Source organism: Typopeltis vanoorti, chromosome 2 (assembly GCF_054136105.1).
Source record: "Typopeltis vanoorti isolate ZY-2024b chromosome 2, IOZ_Tvanoo_1.0, whole genome shotgun sequence".
In the NCBI taxonomy this organism is placed as follows: domain Eukaryota; kingdom Metazoa; phylum Arthropoda; class Arachnida; order Uropygi; family Thelyphonidae; genus Typopeltis; species Typopeltis vanoorti.
This window is the reverse complement of record NC_143550.1, coordinates 68,660,248-68,681,461: the sequence shown is the minus strand read 5'-3', so window position 1 is coordinate 68,681,461 and position 21,214 is coordinate 68,660,248. Positions and strand designations below refer to the sequence as shown.

Below are 21,214 nucleotides of genomic sequence, written 5' to 3'. Positions count from 1 at the left end.
ATTGAACTCACAACTCCATTTCCATGCCCAATCACTCAATTTATTCAAGTCTTCTTGTAAGGCCACAACATCTTCACTACTCTTCATGGTTCGTCCCAACTTTGCATCATCTGCAAACAACTGAATATCTCCATCCAAATCTTCACCTATATCGTTAATATACAAGCTAAACAGTAATGTTTAACCTTAAAAAACAGACCCCTGAGGTACTCCACTAGTGACTTTCCTTTTCCTGGAATATCGCTCCGCCATACACATGTTGATACCTATCAGATAGCCAGTCTCCAATCCAATGCACTAATCTAATATTCAACCCTATCTGCTCTAGTTTGACTATCAATTTATCATGAGATACTCTATCAAAAAGCCTTTGCGAAATCTTAAGTATATTACTGTGTATCCTTCTCCTGTGTCCAAGGAAGCAGTCACTCTTTCTTTCTCTTATGGATTTACTTTGGCCTGATTAGCTAATTTTCTCTCAAACTCAGATTTAGCCTTCTTACCATACTTGTTTCCCTACTTGCTTATGCTTTATATTGCTCATGAGCATGCTGATCACCATTTTGTTATATTCCTTCCACAATGGTTTCTTTTTTTTTTTTTTTTTTTTTTTTTTGCAGCTCCTCCTTTATATTGCTACTCATCCACTTATTCTCTACTCAGTTTATCCTCCTGATCCTGGGTATGCAATCTGAAACTGTCTCGCTCAAACAATCCCTGACTGTTTATTATGCACTAATAACATTCATTCCATGTAGTTTCTTATGCCATGGCACTACTCCAAGTTACCTCCTATGTTTGTCATAATCACCAGTTTTGTAGTTCCACATACCCCCCCTTTTTTTTTTTTACTGAAAAATCACCATGTTGAGCAACCTTCTAGGACAAACCTGTATGGTCACTTTACCCGATTGGAGGTACTGGAAGTTACTACTGTAGTTATGGATAGATCTTCTGATCCTGTTACTAAATCTAACACACTCTCAAACCCTTGGGTCCCCTTCATCATGTGCTGTTCAGGTAATTATCCCTTAGTAACTGTATAAATTCTATTTCTATTTTGCCATGTGCCGTTTCTTCCTTACAGTCTATATCCCCCATAGTTGAAGTTTCGCATGATAATTACTTGGCCTGCACTCACTGTGCTAATCTGCTGATGCATGTCATCCACATCTTCTTCTGAACCCAAAGGTCTATAGCAGCAACAAACAATATATTTTCTGCTATTGGCCTATCTCACATCAGAAGGCCTCAAATGAAACATTTCTCTCAGTACTACACTCTTCCATAACTTCTGTTTTTTGTTGGTTGAAGTTCTTCAACTATCATTAATAATATTGGCTTCCGTCGATAGCTCATCTGGCAAAGCAGGGCACTGTAGAAGTGAAAATACTGATATCCATAGGATATCAGTATTTTATATATATCCATATAAAATACTGATATCCAGTGGTTCAAATCCACCTTGATGGATTTTTGCTGGCCTGGTTGGCCGAGTGGTTAGCATATCCACTCTCCAGTCAAAAGGCTGTGGGTTAAAATCCCCCCCCCATGGGCATGAATGTTTGTGATTGTCTGTGAAAATACTAGTAGTAGTGGTGGTGATCGGTGGTAGATGATGAAGGTAGTTGTGATTGGTGGAGACGGAGAGTTGTAGAATAGGTGCCCTCCCTCGATGAGTCTGTGGCCTCCCTGAAGGTGCTATATAATAATAATATACCTCTCCTCCTGCCCTATTTCCTGTCTTCTCTGAAAATACAATATCTGTTAAATTATATCCCTGTAAGATAAGGAAGTTATTATCTCATTTTATAAAAAGGGATAATAACTTTTTTATGTGTACTCTCAAGATGAGATGCACAATAATCATCTTAACTATTGTGCACAAATTTGGTCATCCAGTTTTCTTGAGGATATAGAAGTGGTAAAGGTGGAGGTGAGTGACCTAAGATTTGACAGGTCTCTGTGGTGATAGATTTGAAGGAGTGTTTGCTACAAAGTTTAGGTGATAGGTGGAAAAGATGGGATTGATAGAAAAGTTACAAAAGGAGTTTTATAAGATTGATGCAGAAGAAATTTTTCAGTGCATGACAAGAGGGGAGCAAACAAGGATCATCTCTGTAAATTTGGTAAGACTGTAGTATGGCTGTGAGAACTACATTTTTTACTTGGAGAGTGGTATATTGAATAGAATGATTGCCTGGGGTAATTGTGAGTGCTCTGTTAGCAAATGAGTTTAAAAAGAGGTATGATGGGTATTATCTGATTGATGGTTACTGTGAGCCTCTCATAATCAGCCTTTAGACTCCAAGGAGTTGCCTGCATAATAATAATAAACCATACATCTCTGTTCTCTGCTCATTACTGTCTTGCTTAACACAGCAGTTCTCTATATTGTTTTTAGTATTTTGGGATGTGCTCCTGATTCCCAACTCCCTATCTACCATCAATCACCCAAGAGTCCTTGCAGTACAGTTTCATAATTAAGTTAAATAATAGCAACTCAAGAACAAAGCTATAACCATACTTGCAATCCTCTTTCATACCTAACTCTTCTTCATTCCCACATGCAAGTGCTTTTATATTAACAATTGATATCTCATTTGATACCTCCAGATTGGTGGTTTATTAATTCAGTCTGCTAACCAGTTAACTAAAATCCATTCATTCCAACTTGAATATCAGTTTACATTATGTTTGATCTTGCAGATCAAACATAATGTCATTTGATCTGCAAGCCATTTTACAAAGTCATTTTGATCTTGCAGATCAAAATGGCTTTGCAAAATCTTAAAATATTATGGTATGTTTATTCTTCTTATCAGCTGCTGTTGTTATCTGAATATAAATTGCAGCTGCATATCAAAATAAGATAGGAGTTATCAAATATAATTTTTGGATTTTTTTTGTTATTCTTATGACATTACTTTTTTGAAAATCATATTTTCTTGTTTTTGTTATTCTTATGACATTACATTTTTATTTATAGCTACTACTGATTCAGATCATGCTGAACATGCTGCTGGCAACAGAGATGGAGAAGATAGTCAGGATGTAGAAAATGTTATTCCTATTACTGTTGCTGACAATACTCCTAGTGGTATGCAATAAAACTATTTGTTAAATAAATAATAATACCTTAAAAACTCTTTTTGTAAGTATATTGGTTTAAGATTGCATTTGTCATGTCCTTTTAACAAAAACAATCTTTTTGGGAAATCCATGTACACATGGACAGCAGTCAGTTCCAGTGTTCAAGCTTATAGATTGATTATTACTTGTGGTGTTGTTTAAGGAAATTAACAACACAAACAATATAATAACTAAATAAATGTACTTATTATTTATTCCCACATTTCATCAATGCAGACATGACTATATCAGTAAGTGAAAATGGATAGAAGAAATATAGAAAGGCTTATGGTCCTAAATTGCACCACCTATTGACTCTGGTTGAGTGCTCTTGGCCATTGGTCTGATTATCTGCAGATGAGCCTTTCCGGGATGAGAGGCAGTTTAATGTGACTATTTACATATTGAAGTAAGAAGCAGATACAAGAAAAGCTTCTCAAGTTTAAATTTGCTTCAGTGGAGTAAATAGCTTTTATGAACAGTGGTTTATTCAAATAGTAAACTGTTTTGTTTTGTTTTTTTCCCTAATAATAAACGACTAGAATAAACAATTTTATTCCAGCATTACATTAAGTACATAACTAACATCACTCTAGATAAGTTTGCATACTCAACAAACTATCGTTTAATAACTGTGAGGAGACATAATAAATAACATTGTGCACAAAATATGTGCAGAATAACCTATGTGAAACCATTACCTATCATTGGAGAGTTGATCATATTACTGAGATACGAAGAGAATCATTCTGATTAAGATTTCAAATTTGTACAATACGAACATATTCCAAAAGTTTTCAAAATGTATATATTTATATTTTTCACTTATTATTATACATTATGACAAATAAAGATCTATTCTGAATATTAAATTTAAAAAACATGCTTTTTTTCAAGATGAATATTTTAATTGAATAATGCTCAAAATGTCTAATTTCAGAACTTTTACTATGCAAATTTAAACTGCTGTTGCTGGAGCAATCAACAGCAGTTTAAACTTGCAAAGTAAAGTTCTAAAAAAAAAAAAAAAAAAAAGTTCTAAGCATCTGCATAGTGAAAAGTCACCTGCTGGCAAGAAGAGCACATTTTACAGATTCAGAAAGTGTGAGGTCAGTAACACTGCTCTGAAAAGCAAACCTCATTATAGACAGCCACTCTCAATCAGTGTAAAGATATTTCAAGTCCCCTCTTGTTGTATTCTGTTTTCAGCAATTATCTCCCAGTGGTTGCATAAATTCAGTTTGCTTCTTCCTTGTGCCCTTTCTGCCTTCCAAGTTATGTTTCCAAAGTTAAAGTCTCTCACATAATAATTACTTATCCTGTGCTAAATGTGCTATCTGCTACTGCATGACATCTACATTTTCTTTTACCCCCCCCCCCCGAAGGCCTATAGCAGCAAATGACTATATTGCATTGTTGATCTCTACCTCACCAGATACAGTATCTTTTCCATTCTATTTGCCTTCTGATTTTGAAACTATGCATGTGTGGCCAATCTTGATTCATAAATATCACTAAATATACCTAATATTCTTCAAAGTCTCTAAAGCTATATAATACAAATAAATACTCTTTAATAGCTATATAATTTCAAATTATAATATATACAATTCTCTTCGAAATTCATTAGATAATTCCCTTATTACAATATACATTATATTCTGCAAAATAATACAATAATTATTATTATTATTATTATCAACAGACCTCCATGGAGTCAAGAGACTCATCATGGGAGGTCCCACTCTCACATACACAGCTCATCATACCTTGACTTAAATACATTCTTCACTGTCATTGCACTCACCACACTCTCAGGAAATGTCCTCCATTAACCTACCACTCACCATGCAAAAAATGTACTCCTTACCCCCCCCCCCCCCACTGGATGGATCCTCATTCTCCCCTTATCTCCAGATAATCTATGAAAATCTCCTCCACATTAATCTGGTAATTACCCCCTTACCAATTCATATATTTCAATCATGTCTCCTCTCTTCCTTTTATCTGATAGGCTCTGTAATTTGCATTCTCTCAATCTGTCCTCATAGTCCACATTCCAGACACCAGAAACTGACTTAGTCAATCTTCTCTGAACCCTTTTTAACAACTCATCATCCCTTTGAAAGCCAAGCAACCAATGAGAGTGGATAAGGATCTGAAATTTAGAGGACACATCGCCAAAATTGTGAAGACAACACAAAGGCTTCTGGGAATGATGCAGAGGACATTGACGTGTAGAAGTAGGGAGATTCTTGTTCCATTGTATAAGGCTTTGATTAGGCCACACATGGACTATTGTGCCCAGATTTGGTCACCTGGTTTTCAGAAGGATGAAGAGATGTTGGAAAGGGTCCAAAGACTAAGGTAGTTTCTGACCTCTGGAATGTCGAGTATGAGGAAAGATTGAGAAGATGCAACTTGCAGAGCGTGGTGGACAAGAGGAAGAGAGAAGATATGATAGAGACCTACAAGTTATTAAGAAGTTGTTGTAGGATCAATGCTGGAGAGGTTCCACAGAAAATAGTGGAAGATCGGGGGAGAACTAGAGGTCATCCCTAGAAACTGTATAAAGAGGGTGAGAGGCAGGTTTTTTCATGCATAGTTGTAAAGGATTGGAATCCCTTGTCTGAGAGTGTGGTGTCTGCAAGGAGTTTGAATGTGTTTAAGACACAGTATGATGAGCTGTGTGTGTGATAAAAGGACCTCCCAGATGAGTCTTTGACTCCATGAGGTCTTGGGGTAATAATAATAATAAGGATATTATGGGAATGGTATCAAAAAGAAGGAAGTTTTGGCCCCTGGTGGATATTCACCAAATCATGTTTTATAAAAATAAGTATATTTTTATAAAACATATTTTATGTTTTATAAAAATATTTATATTTTTATAAAATTGAGGAGTTAGCTGGAAAAGAGATCAATAATAATAAATATTTATCATATATATCACAGGAGGATAAGTATTTCTGAGCAAACAAAAATAATCACATTATATATAACATTCATATTAAGATTAGAAAGATGTTTACATTATTTTACATTGAAAAAATCCTGAATACTGTTTTAAATCAAATTAAAAATTTATATTAATCAAAACATACATCAGCCTTTTCAGATGCATTTTTCAGATATAATTAACATTTATAAATTAATCTTTAAAAAATACAAATAACTTTTGAAAACAATTAAATTTAACTACATAATATATGCTAATTCGATATTTGTTTGAGGTTTTGTTATTGAAATTAACAACTAAGTTAGCTTTAAAAACAATATGATGGCATTACGTAAATATAAGGTTTTGAAATTTGAGATCCACAGATGGGATGCTGCATACTCACTTGGTGGAGTTATACTGGAAAAAGTGGAGGAAGCAAGGAATCTTAGGATGATCATAGATAGAAATCCCATAGAAATTCACCAACTCATATTTTATAAAAAGGTGAAATAAATCAGCTGACATCACAAGATAAAAACAGATAGGATACATTATTAACAGTATTCCTGCCTCATCTCTTGTTTCATTACTCTGTTGTTATGATTTCTTTCATCTTTAAATATTCCCAGCAGCTTCTCTTGAATTTTTCAGACACTTCATAGAATAACTGCTAACAGCAGAATCTTTATGTGTAACATTATATGTTGTACAGAACCTTGCATGAGATTACAGCCATTACTTTAATTTGGTAGTAGAAGTAATGAAGGATGGAAAAATTACAAACTAGAATTCATCAATAGAAATTCACTGTTTGTGGTAATGTCCCAAAGTTTTCTTAGTCTCTTAATTCATGATCTGTGCTAATAAAAGCTTCCCTCTTAAAATAAGCAAAAAAAAAAAAAAGTGTGTATAATAACACTTTTCAGTGGTAGTGATGAAATGATAAGTTATTATTATAACTTATGATTTCAAAAAAATAAAATAATATATATATACAGTATATTAAATTAATAAATGAAATTCTTAGAATTCACTTTCTAGCTGGAACTCAAGACGAGACCTGAATATAGGTTCAAAAAGGTTAAATATACACATATTTTTTGTGAATTTTAATATCTATGGCTCATCATATATGTGCAAAAGTAGGTGCTATTTTGCATATACATACCTGTAGAATTACTGCTAGACAACAAGGATGCCGAGCTACATGTGTACCTATTTATATATGAGTATACATGTCCATCTCCCTTTTGTATATTAGGCCATATGTTTTGTTAGAGCAAGTAACTTGGTTTCTTTATAGTAATGATAACGCAGTTACTCCTTTCATTCATGCTAATGGCCATTAGTATATATTCATTCTCTGTCTAATGTTTAGAAGGAAAAACGAGTTTCCAGGAGAAAAACATCCATTATCTTCATATGAGAACAGCTAACCCCTTCAGTTGATATGACCTTAGAAATCAACTTCATATTGTAGACAAGATTCATCAAAGAAAGCCCTAAAATTTTCACCTAGCGCTTTTCACAATTGCAAAATATCTATTTTATAATTTGCTTTGAATTAATTCACTAATAAGCAATCCCTTCCACTTATTCACTACTATCCAAGCAAAAATTTTAATCCTCACATTCTCGCTAATCATATTCCTGCTCAATTTCCAGAGATGTCTCTTCTTTTTCTTCCCCCCATTAGTCAGTATCCGGAGAGTTCATTGAAAAGACAATTCATCGAAAGACAATTCATCGAAAAGCAATTCATCGAACGACAATTCATCGCAAATGCAATTCCTCGAAAAAACAGTTCACCGAAAATTTAAAATTATCGAAATATTTTCGAAAATGTTATGAGAAAATTGATCCATTTTGAACAAACCCTGAACCGTGAATAAGGAGATTACAATGCTACTTTCATAGGGAAAAATTATAGAACAATATGGTTCTTATAGTCTTTCTTGTCCGATAACTGTTTCATGTCTGTTCATGAGACTGATTTGCCTGTTTCCGAAAGCCCAGCCGTATCTATATTATGCCTGCTAACTTATCTTTAGCAGAACAGGACTGATAAAAATTATGCGTAAATGGGACCAACTACCCAGGTCTTTCTAACTAAATGGCTTCGTTTTTACTGACTGAACTATGAGGGCTTCATTATTATTATTGTTGTTGCTAGTAGTAATATGCGACTTCAATACAGCAATTATTATGGGATGAATTTTACTCAGATTCGCTATTTGAAACTTTTACAAGAAAATGTCGAACCGTTCCAGTTTTCAGTTCAGCTATATTCGGGAAGACAATGAAATAATGTGTCCAAATTATGTACTGTATTACAAAAACTCTCTGACTCAAATGACTTAGTAGAAGTTGTCGGTACAAGAAGCTGTCTGCATGGTTCAGTTTTTGTTCTAAATGGATTACTTTTACCATAACATTATCGAAAATTTAAAATTTTCGGTGAATTGTTTTTCAGTGAATTGCATTTTCGACGAATTGTCTTTCGATGAATTCGCTTTTCGATGAATTTTCCTGTAACCCATTAGTCATGTACTGAAAATTTTCCTCTATATTAGTCTTATAATAACTTAGATGAAAAGCCAAACGGCTATTTTTCTGGCAAAGTTGATAAATTAAGGGGATAAAAATCCCTTATTGTTTTTCAGCCAGTATGCGAAGCTCTAAGATCTAAAACTACGATCTAAGCGTTTCATGCCGACGAACTATCGGCGAATCCAAGCGTAAGTGACCACTTGGTAGTACCACACCAAGGCAACGCGATCTTATAATAACTGTTAAGTAACTCATATGTCTCTATCATCTCTGCCTTTTTTTTCCTATCAACCAGTTTCTGTATTCCACAAATCTTCAACCTATTCTCATAAAGTGAATTTCCATAGATCTGTCAGTATTTGGTCTCTCACCTCTGAATCCTATTCACCTGTTCCTTTCCCAAGAAACCAAAGTGAACATATCTGTGCACAGTAGTCCAGATGGGGCTGTGCCAAAGCCTTATAAAGAGATATAACAACAATCTCCCCTTATCTCTGCTTGCCAGTATCTTCTTCAATAACCAAATAATCCTGTGAGTTCTTTTAACAATTTTACAGCATGTCCTCTCAACTTTAATTTAATGTCCATCACCATCTATTACACCCATAGCTTCATTAATTTCCTGCAACCCAATTCCATTAACGTATAACATAGCTGGTAATCTTTACATTTCAAAGTTCATGACTTCATACTTTGCCACCTGAAACTGATAGTCATTCACCTTTGCCCATACTGGTAACTTGTTTAAATCATTTGCAAAAATCTCTACATCATTTTTATGAACTATTGCTCTACTCAGTGTTGCATCTTGGGTGGACATCTACATATTATATAAATAAATTAAATAACAGTGGGCTAAGTACAGAGCACACCACTAGTCAGAGGCCTTTCCAGCGCTCTGTTCCTCATAAACTACTCTCTGATGTCTATCCATAAGCCATCCTCTTATTCATATTACCAGCTTCATATTTTTGCACATAAATACAGGCATTATTTATGCACATATGAAGCTGCCATTTTATTATTAAAAAAGTGAGTAAATTACACAGACATGATCCACCCTTCACAAAACCATGTTGTAACCCCTATGTAATATCCCATTCCTGAATTTTGCCATTAACCAACTTCTCCAATATCTCAACCTCTGAGATGCTGATTGGTCAATAATTTCCTACCTCAGTCTTGGAGCCTCCTTTATGCAAGGTAACTATTTTTTCCCTTTCCACTCCCTTGGTAGCCACCCAGAGCTGAAACTTAAATTAAATGTACTAGGGAAATGACAGTGCCTAGTCATTGATGTTTTCTCTAGAATACTCTATAATATTACAGTTTGTTAATGTGTGGAATGAGTTTGAAGGACAAAGTGAACTGTATGGGAGTGATGAACTGCATTTGAGTGGTTATGGTGCGAGTCATTTGGAGAGACTGTTGCTGGAAGGTAGAGAAGTGAGTATAGAGAATGAATCAGATCAAGTGGGAAGTGATGTGGAAGAGCAGGAGAGTATGATAGGAGAGATTGAAGAGGTGATTATAAATAAAAAGTAAGTGGCATGAGTACTGGAAAATGAGAGAATAGGTGTGCAAGATGAACAGAGAAACGGGGAAGCTCAGGGTGGACAGAGGTACACAGCGTGAGAAAGGTGGATGCTCCAAGAGGATCTGAGAGCATGTGTAGACAGGAAATGAATGGGATGACCTGGGATCAAGAGGAAACAGTTGGAATTGAAGAAGGTTCTAAAATGAATAAGTATAAAGGGAAATGGCCCCAGTCGAGCATGGAGAGATCACATCGAATGAGTGTTATCAGTGGAACTAGCATTAGATCCAGGAGTGAGCTGTTGTGTTGATATACAAGTGCTAGAAGTGCAAAAAACAAGGCAGATGAAATGGTTGCACTAATTGAGTCTGTTCACCCAAAAATTGTTGGAATAAGTGAGACATGGTTAGATGAGGACGACATCCTGGCAGGAATAGAGATGGAAGGATATGATGTGTTTCGTGAGGATAGAAGGGGCAAAAAGGAGGGGGAGTGCTATTGATGATAGAGAAAGAGATATGTCCATACAAAGTAGAGATGCAAGAGGGAAATAGTGCCAGTGGTTTTGAGGCAGTATGGTGTGAGATAGAGGTGAATGGAATGAAATACTTGGTTGGATGTTGTTATAGACCAGGAAATGTGGATGGTAGTGACTATGAAATGTATAATCAAATTAATCAAGCAAATAAGAAAAGAGTGATCATTATGGGCAATTTTAATTATGGCAATATAGACTGGAATGATGAGATAGCAACTGGAAGTAAAGAAAATTAGTTTCTTGAGTTTTTGAGGGATAACTACCTCAGAGAGTATGTAACAGAGGGTGCACACACGAGGATTGAGTCTTGAATTTGATCAGCTCATCAGAGGATGTAATTATAAATGAGGTGTCAAATCATCCACCAATTGGTGAGAGTGACCATGAGGTGATTACCTGGGTGATTGCCAACAGTGTGAGGACCTCTAAGAAAAGGGTATATGTGCAACTATAAGGAGGCTGATGATGAAGAGCTCAAGAGATAACTTGCAGGTGTAGCATGGAATGAGGAGTTAACTGGAAAAGAGATCAATGCAGCTTGGGAGATTTTCAAAAACTATCTAGTAGATGCAATGTCTAAATGTATTCCCAGGATGAGAAGGTTAAATAAGGTAGGTGTGAGATGAATGAATAAAGAGATTAAGCATGCAATACAGAGAAAAAGGTTACTATGGAGGCAGCATAAGAGAAGTGGAAATAACTAATTCCATGAGGTCTACAATGACCAAGCAAGGAGAGTGACTTGGTTGGTGAGGGTAGCTAAAGAGAGGTATGAACAGCAGTTGGCTAATGAAACCAAAAAGAATCCTAAGGAGTTCTTTAGATATGTAGCCAGCAAAAGAAAGAATGATTATGGATGGATGACATTGATTGGAGGAAATGGTATAAAGACAGCTGTTGCAGAAATGTGGTGGAGATACTTAATGAGCAGTTCATAAAGGTCTTTCAATTTTGTGAACATGACTTCATGGAGCGATTGAGAGCAGTTGATGATGGGGAAGAGAGACTGACTGTAAGTGAGCAATAGGTGTATGGGAGGTTGAGCAAACTAGATAATAATAAGGCTGTGGGACTTGATAATGCCAAGAAATGATATTCTTGGTTTAATTCGTTATCCAAGTGTAAGCAAACAAGAAACCTTTTGGCTGTCATTTGTCAGGCAAAGTCATTTGTGCTTTCCAAAACTATCAACTCTTTCTGCATCCTAACAGCCTCGCTAACATCATTAATCTCTTCACACTTGGGAACATGATTTAATCACTTTCTCCAAACACTTCTCTTATCATCTAATTACTACATAAAAATTCTCTCCTTATTCTTCCTTTCTTACTGGGTTGATCATTCCTTTCTCTTTCCTTGCACTTCTTTCTTTCTTTTGTCTCTTCTTGTCTGTACCACTTGCTAGTCATTTATGCAATCTCCTAAGCTTGCATTTCATCCTGTGAAGGATTCCACATGAACATACTGCCTCTCTCATTAGAACCAACCAGGACCGGTTTTATCATTGGGCAAACCTAGGCAATCGCCCAGAGGCACTAAGACTTATTTAAGATGTAATAATTTTCTTGCTATACAGATATTAAGAGTAATCATATATGTATACAAATGTATTGGTTTTGATTAATAAATTTTTTTAATGTTCATAATGATATTATCTTTATAATATCATTATGAACACCTACACCCACATGTATAGGTGTACGTGTGCTTATGTGAGTATGAAAAATATGTATAGAGAGAGAGAATGTATAGGGGCACCTAAATTTTCTTTGCCTAGGGGCATCAAATACTCTCAGTCCTGTTCTGGAACCAACTCATCATTATTCACATTATCCATGCTATCATTCTTATGCTGATCACCTTTACTCTCTCTCTCTTATCCCCCCCCCCCCAATTCCTATCCTTCTTCTCTGCATAGTTCACATTTTCATACCTGTTACATCTACTGTTTCACTCTTGCTCTTTCAACTCAACCAAAACGTTTTTGACACTCGCTCTCAAAACGCTTCCTGCATATTTTCTCACATTCTAACTTTCAAAGCAAAGTCCACTCACTCTCAGTAAAGAATGCATTTCACTTGAGAACTCACTTCATGAGTTCTCTCAAATTGAACTCATTAAACAAAGAGGACAACTTGGGCACCATTATTCTAGTGAGCATCAGTACCAGTGGCACACTATGAAATGTACAATACACAAATTCTAATATATCTAATACTAAAAACTGATCAATTCAAGTTTAATAATTCAAACTACTTATAAACTATGTCCATTAAAATTATATGCAGTATCACTAGTTTTTTGGGGGTTTATTTTTTTTAATAATAAACAAATTTTCAGAGCACCCTTTTTGCTGGCTTTGGGGGCATCATCACTACATTTGTTTCATTTTATTATTTTAATAAAGCATTTTCAACCTTTAAATATTTCTTTTCACTTATCCTATTCTGTTCAAAACATATTGAAAGATAAGCAACTCTCCTCTGAATAATTATTCAGCAATGTTATTTTATTTTATTTTTTATTTAGGTACAAAACTACGGCGGCATTCCTTTCGGCACCAAAAGCGACATAAAATTGCATGCCTGCAAACCAAACATTTACAAGAAAACTATGACCATTGGATTGCCATTCTTCGTGAAGAAGCAAAACTGAAGGAACGAGAAAATGGATACATTGATCATACAGCAAGAGAAGAAGAGGTAGCTATATCTGAAGGAGAAATGGTAACAATCCAAGAAGAACAACATTAATTGCAACAATGCAATTAGTAAGTGTTGTTTCATGCATAAAATGAAATTCTTGTTATTCTTTATAGCCTCTACTTTTTTAATCATGTCCTTTACAGAAAATCCCATTAATCTCATATCAAGGGATTAATTCATGGCAAATTGTCTGTAATTTACAAAATATTGACCACATCACATGTATAATATCAACAGATGCTAGATTTTAAAATAGCTTTTTTTTTAAATGGTAGAACAACAGTCACTCCTGAAAGGTGGCAAAAGGAAGTAAAGAGGGTGAGAAGTAGCTTTCTGCATGGAAAGAGATTGGACCTACTTCTTTTATTTTATTTATTTTATTTTATTTTTTTGTTGAAAAAAGCAGATTAAAAAAAAAGAAAGACTTTTTTTATGGTATACTCCATATCCCATGTTACCAGCTTCGTTCCATTAGAATAGTGCTGGCTTTGCTTACTACCACTGCTACTCTTTTCTTAATAAGTGTTAATGATAATAATAAAATAATAATAATAAAATAAAAATAAATCTTTTTTAATGTAAAGCATGAAGAGTTGGCTGCAATGAGGGAGATAGCTCGGTTGCATGGAGTGATATACAGGGTACAGCAGGAGCTGGAACGAATCCAGAAATGTCTGGTGAGTGGGTCAGCTGATAACAAAAGAAAGAAAGAAGTGTGAGATAAGAGAAATGAAGACTTACCAAGAGAGAAAGAAAAATCAAGGAACGAGTGTTGTAGAGTTCAATCATAAAAGGTGTGATCAACAAGAGTTTGACAAAATCATGCTTTCCAGGTGTGAAAATTAATGAGGCTATTAGAGTACAAAAGAGTAGGGTGAAAGAAATGATCATAGTGGTTGGAACAAATGATTTAAAAAGAGAAAAGTATGGTGGCATGAGAGAGGACATGAAAAAATTACTGGAAGTAGCAAAAGAACAGAGTGAGAGAGTTAAAATAGTGAGTCTGTTGCCATAATATGACAAAGTAGAGCTGAGAAGGAGGGCCATAATAGCTAATGACTCGATGCATAGGTTATGTAGGAGGAGTGATGTGGAGTTTGTGGATGTGTAGAGGTTTGATGGGCAAAAGGACTTATACAAGAAAAATGGTTTTCATCTGAATGGATTTGGTGTTCAGAGACTAGAAAAAGTGTTGTTGAATGAAGTGAAAGTGGTGGGAAACTAGAGCTTTTAGGTGGGGATAAGCTGTTGAGTGGATGTGCAGACATCAGTGAGGCAGTTGAGTATAAGAATGTGTATAATATGCCTAAGTTAGTACCACAGGTAACAAACCAGAATGGGATAGTTAGTATAAAGCATCAGGATAGCGGTGGGCCTAAGGGGCATTTGCTCATTATGTATACTAATGCCAGGAGCATTTGGAACAAATAGGTTGTCTTGTCTCAATTCCTGGACGAAGGTTATTAAGACATAAGTAAGACATGGTTAACAGATGATGATATAATTAGTGGGATAGAATGTGAACTATAGTGTTCAGGGAGGACAGAGGAAAAAAAAAGAATGGAGGAAGGACTGTTATTGATGATAGTTGATAAATTGCAACCAAAAAGAGTAGAAGTTCAACCGCAGGCCAGTGAAAATAGACATTTGAGGCTATCTGCCATGATATTGAGACCAGCAGAACAAAATATACAGTTGGATGCTGCTATAGACCAGGGGATGAAAAATATGAAGAAGATATTGACAAATAGACTTAATGAATGGAAGAAAGGTAATATTATGGGTGATTTCAACTATAGAAACAGAGATTGGAAGGAGGAGAGGTCACATGGGAGGAAGAAAATGTAAATTATGCAGTTACTAAGGGATAATTACCTGAGACAGCATGTGATAGAATACAAAGTGTGATAATTTAATTCCTGGAATGGCCGCATAGTGTCGCCGAGTGGTGATTTGGTTGGAGTCACACGATTAATCATTTTTGTACATGTTTTAACTAGTGTTTGCATAAATCTCAAGACGATTAAGCCATTTTCTAGTTGGCTATTGCAAAAACAATAGAGATCTGCGTGTAAACTTTGGCATAAAATTGTGTGATCAAATTTGGAGCAGCATGTTAACATCAGATTTTGTGTGAAGATCACCAAAACTGCTACTGAAACGTTGGAGCTGTTGAAAATGGTACATGGAGTAGATGCTCTGAAAAAGTCAAGTGTCTTTGAATGGCATAAGAGATTCAAAGGTGGGAAAAAAGATGTGAACAACGGCCCCAGAAGTGGGCAGCCAAAAACAAAAATGACAGACACAAATGTGAACAGAGTGAGAGATTTGGTACGGTCTGACAGAGGATTAAGTCTGTGATCAATGGCTGATGAATTGCAAATAAATCGAGAAACAGTCAGGGTAATTTTAACTGATGAATTGGGTATGCAAAAGTTTGTGCCTTGGATCTTGACAGACAAACAGAAGCAGCAGCTTCAAGTTGCAACTAATCTTTCAGCTTCAAGTTGCAACTAATGTTTCCAAGAGTAATTATGGGTGACGAAATCTGGTGCTTCCAGTATGATCCCGAAACAAAATGCCAGAGCATGCAGTGGAAAACCCTGAGTTCGCCATGTCCAAAAAAAAGCATGCATGTCACGTTCACAGTTCAAGACCATGCTAGTGCGTTTCTTTGATCACAAGGGGATAGTCCACTATGAATTCATTGAATAGGGACAAATGGTCAACCAACGATGCTATTTAGAGGTGCTGAAAAGATTACAAGATTCTGTTCAGAGAAGAAGACCTGAATTGTGGCCTAACAAATGGATCCTCCATCACAACAATACCCAAGCCATAGTGCGCTCATCATGAGAAAGTTTCTGGCCAAAAAATCAATTACGGAATTAGGTCTTTATGCTTATTCACCCGACTTGGCTCCCTGTAATTTCTGGCTGTTTCCAAAATTAAAGACTGCGCTAAAAGGACGAAGATTTTCTGATATCCAGCATAATGTAATAAAGGAACTCAAAAGTATTCTGGAAAAAGAGTTCCAGGCCTGTTTCCAAAAATGAGAACACCGTCTAAACCACTGTATAAATGCACAAGGGGACTACTTTGAAAGTGACAGTAGCCACTAATGTATAGTTCTGAATGTAGGCTTTTACAGGTGCATTCTGGGAATTGTCACACCTCATATACTAGGAGTTCAAGAGTGCTCGATCTAGTAATTGCATCTGAGAATTTGTCTATAATGAATATGACCATGTTGCCATCAGTCGGTGAGAGTGATCATATGGTCTTGACCTGCAAAGTGGCTAAATGTGTGGAATTTTCAGTTAAGATGGGGTATGTGTTGAATTACATGGCTGGTATGTATGATAAGCTTAGGAGATTGTTTGGATCAGCATGTAAAACTGCAAGGGTTGGATGTTGATAGTACATGGGAAGCGGTAAAGGAATGTTTGAGGGAGGTAATGGCAGAGCTAGTCAGGAGAGTAAATCAAGTGAGAGTTAAATGGATGAATATCATCAAGCTGAAGCTGCAAAAAAGAAACAATTGTTAAGGGAAAGTAAGGAAAAAAGGTGACCTGCAGACACATGAACACAGGCCACAAGGGTAACTACTGTGGTAAGAAAGGCAAAAGCAGATTATGAAAGGAAGTTAGCAATTCAGGCTAAAGAGAATCCCAAATGGTTCTTTCGATATGCTGCAAGTAAAAGAAAAAATATATGGAAGAATGATTTTAAGGAATGCTGATGGTGATGAACCAGTCAAATAGTAGAATTACTAAGTGAACACTTTGCTAGAGTATATCATCCAGGTGGTGATATTGCAGGGATGAGAGAGCCAAAAACATATACTGAAATTGAAGTAAATGAAATGGAGATGCATAGCATATTATAGAACCTTAATCTGAATCCAGCTGTGGGATTGGATGGTATAGCAGCTCGAGTTTTACTTAAAGCGGTACATGAATTGTCAGTGCCTGTGACCATATTGTTTAATCTTAAGTTAGTCCTGAAGGGGGTGGAAAAAGGAGAAAATAGTTCTATTGCATAAAGGAGGCTCCAAGACTGATGTAGCAAATTACCAACCGATTAGCATATCAGAAGTTATCAATGTTAGAGGTTTAATGGAATATTATCAGCACTGAGAAAGGATTAAAACTAACTTTAATGCATCCAATATTTCATCTCAGTTCACAGAGACATCTTCAGGGATTACAAATAACTTTTTGTAACAACATACACAAATACAATACAATGATAAGTAAAACAAGTGAGTGAAACTAAAGTCCTATATAGGTGGTGCGCCCTCTATGGGCATTTGCAGATGGCCTAGGATGTAAAGAGAGATCTCTGATAATTAATGTTTCCCAAAGGACTTTAGTTTCACTCACTTGTTTTACTTATCATTGTATTGTATTTGTGTGTGTTGTTACAAAAAAGTTATTTATAATCCCTGAAGATGTCTCTGTGACTGAGACGAAATACTGGAAGCATTAAAATTAGTTTTATATTGAAGCATTAGAATTAGTTTTAATTCTTTCTCAGTGCTGATAATATTCCATTAAACCTCCAACATGAATTCTTCACAGCACTTAAGCCTCAACATACGAGTTGCAAAGTATTGGAGAAGTTGGTCAAGAGCAAAATACAGAAATGGATAGATGGAAATGGGATACTGTATGAGGGAACAGCATGGTTTTGTAAAGGGTAAGTCATGCCTCAGTAACTTGCTCACATTTTATAATACAGTGACAGCTGAGTTGGATAAAGGTAATGGGTTTACCTTTAAATCCATTACCTTTATCCAACCTTTACCCTAACCAGTAAACTGCAGCACATGGGGATGGATATAGGCTTGGTGAGATGGATAGGAAGGTGGTTGATGGAGAGATATCAAAGAGTAGTTTATTTAGGAGCAGAGTCCAAAAGATGGCCTATGACTAGTGGCATGCTACAGGGTTATGTTTTAGGACCACTACTGTTTAATTTGTTCATTAACAATATAGGAAAGGATCTGAGAGGAATTGTTCAGTTATTTGCCAATGGTGCGAAGTTGGGTAGAGCAATAGTTAATATAGATGATGTCAAAATTTTGCAAAATGATTTGGCAGACTGAGCAAAGGAGAGTGGATGTCAGTTTAATGTTGCAAAGTGTAAAGTTATGCATTTTGGGGTGAAAAGATTATCAGCTGTATACGACATTGGGGGAACTGTACTCCAGGAAATTGACAAAGCCATAGACTTGGGAGTGTTAGTGGATAGGGAGTTAAAGTTTAGGGGGCACATAACAATGGTGGTTAAAGCAGCTCATCAGATCACTTGGTTACTGAAGAATACTTTGACAAGCAGGTTATTGTTCCTCTTTATTGAGCCTTGATAAAGCCCCATCTTAACTATTGTAGGTAGATCCGGGTGCCAAGGTGTCTTGGTTATGAGGAGGGGGATGGAGAGGATTCAGAGGCGAGTGACCAAGATAGTAGCAAGTCTATGGAATGAACCTTATGAGAACAGGTTGAAGGTTTGTGGGTTACAGAAATTGGTTGACAGGCAGAAAAGGGGTGATATGATTGAGTTCAAATTACTGAAGCGTTTTTTGCAAGATTAATATGGGAAATTTTTAAGAATAGGTCTGGTGGTGGTAGAACTAGGGGGGCCATCCATGGAAACTAAGTAAGAGTGTTGTTAGAACTAAGTTTTTTGCTTTGAGAGTAGGAAATGATTGGAATAGGTTTGCAAGATTCTGTTGTGGGTGCCATTACTGTGAATGAGTTCCAAGCAAAGTATGATAGATACTGCACAAATGTTGGATAGCTCTTGACATGACGTTTAGGGCCTCCCTCGATGAGTCTAAGGACTCATTGGAATTGGCCATAATAATAATAATAATTCAAGCATAGTTTCCCACATAACTGAAAAATGCATTTTCTACAAAGCCATGTTTTGTGGTGCATGTCCTTAGGTTAAGAACTAAATGTTTATATAATGTTGTCGGATAAATGTCCTAACCACTAACAACAAATCACTATTGAAATATGTACAAATTCCTAAATGATATCTCTAGGATAAACAGATTTTTTGAAATAGAACATTCTGATGTTCAAGTTTATGCATTGGTATTTTTAAACATAGGAAGGAAATGACAGCATAGATTATATAATAACTCGATGCCATAATAACTCACCACTACATTGATCTTTGGACAGTCTTTTTAGTTGTCAACAATGCATAACAGTCAAAGAACTTTAAAAAACAGTTGATACATTTCATATTTTGGCCATTCTTATGAAGAATGCTGTTTTCGAAAATTGACTTCTGCTCAAACACACTGTAATGAACCTTTCTTCTACAACACCCTCAAAATAGCTGTCATCGTCCTGAGTTATAACCTTAACTTCACTATTTCATCTTAAAATATTCCTACAAATGACTTCTTAATACAAAATAGGGAATCTACAGTCAGCCTCTCCATGCCTGTTATTATATTAGGATGAATGTAGTCCTTGTCCCAACAATATGTCCAATATGTCCAACACAACCTCTCCAGCAGAGAATTTTACATCTAATTAATTAATAATTCTAAAGTAATCTTAAACTATTCTATTAATATACATAAACTAATCATCACACAAAAAGACTAAAGCCCTTTTTTTGAACATTCTCAATTGTAGCAACAATATCTATAGCTGAAAAATTAGTATTATGTTAAAAATAATTGGTGATATCAGGTTAATTTTTGGTAGCATATGGATTTTATAAGTATTTGCCTGTTTATTTTTAAGTATTGTTTGTATAGTTATTAGGGGGAAAAATACTGTTACTTGTATTATATATATGCATATCATATATATATTGTTATATCACCAATGCATATCAGAACAATGACATGCAAATTCAGTAAGTGGGATTTTGTTTGTGTAAAATGTATTAACTTTGATAGGTTTGGAAAAAAGTGAACCTAGCGAGTGCATGTATTGGAAATGTTTTGAGAACTATTGCCAGAAGTGCAGAGAAAGAGAGTGTAACAGCAAATGGAAAAGTTATTGAGAATTTGTTAAAGTTAAGGGATATTACATCCCACATCGTTTCTTAGCCGAATAAGAAACTCAAAGAGTTTCATGCCGAATATAGTAGAAACTATATAAAGTTCGGCGATTCCAAGTGTAAGCAAATACCTGGATACTGCAGCAACTGACCCTTAAGGTAGTGCAAGCCGAGGCAACTCATGTCAAAGGTGGAGCAAGCTCCGATCACTATTCTTGATATTTACCCATAATGTGAACTTAGCTCCTAGGAGCTGTATTACTGTTCTACATTATGAGAGAAGGTCGCTACCCAGACCGGTTTCAACCTTTATTGAGGTCTCATCAGTGAGTAGGTCTACCTACTCACTGATGAGAGCGATTTATTTCGGCCTTTATTGAGGTCTCATCAGTGAGTAGGTAGACCTACTCACTGATGAGAGTGAGTAGGTGAGTAGGTAGACTCTCATCAGTAAGTAGGTAGACCTACTCACTGATGAGAGCGATAAAATTCCGCGATTCCAAGCGTAAGCTTGAAATCGCCGAACTTTATATAGTTTCTATTATATTCGGCATGAAACTCTTTGAGTTTCTTATTCGGCTAAGAAACGATATGGGATGTAATATCCCTTAACTTTAACAAGTCATATGTCGCCGAATTGAAGCCTTTGGCTCTTCATATATCTAATAATAAGTTATTGAGAATGTTGGCTAGATTGTTGTTGAAAATAAGATGGTGAAAGCAGGCAAGGATGAATGCAGTATGAGTAATGATAATATGAAAGAAAATGCAAGAGA

The 21,214-nt window shown here is 35.7% G+C and overlaps 1 protein-coding gene across 1 annotated transcript in view; it reads left to right on the top strand.

The window, feature by feature from the left end:
• LOC150109140 (cGMP-inhibited 3',5'-cyclic phosphodiesterase 3A-like) overlaps positions 1-21,214 on the top strand; it is a 218,130-nt gene that overhangs the window by 171,014 nt on the left and 25,902 nt on the right. Inside the window, exons 12-13 of the mRNA XM_090401631.1 lie at positions 2,990-3,100; positions 13,228-13,468. Of these exons, the coding sequence (XP_090257757.1) occupies positions 2,990-3,100; positions 13,228-13,451 (335 nt within the window). The 3' untranslated portion in view covers positions 13,452-13,468. The remainder of the gene's footprint in view (positions 1-2,989; positions 3,101-13,227; positions 13,469-21,214) is intronic.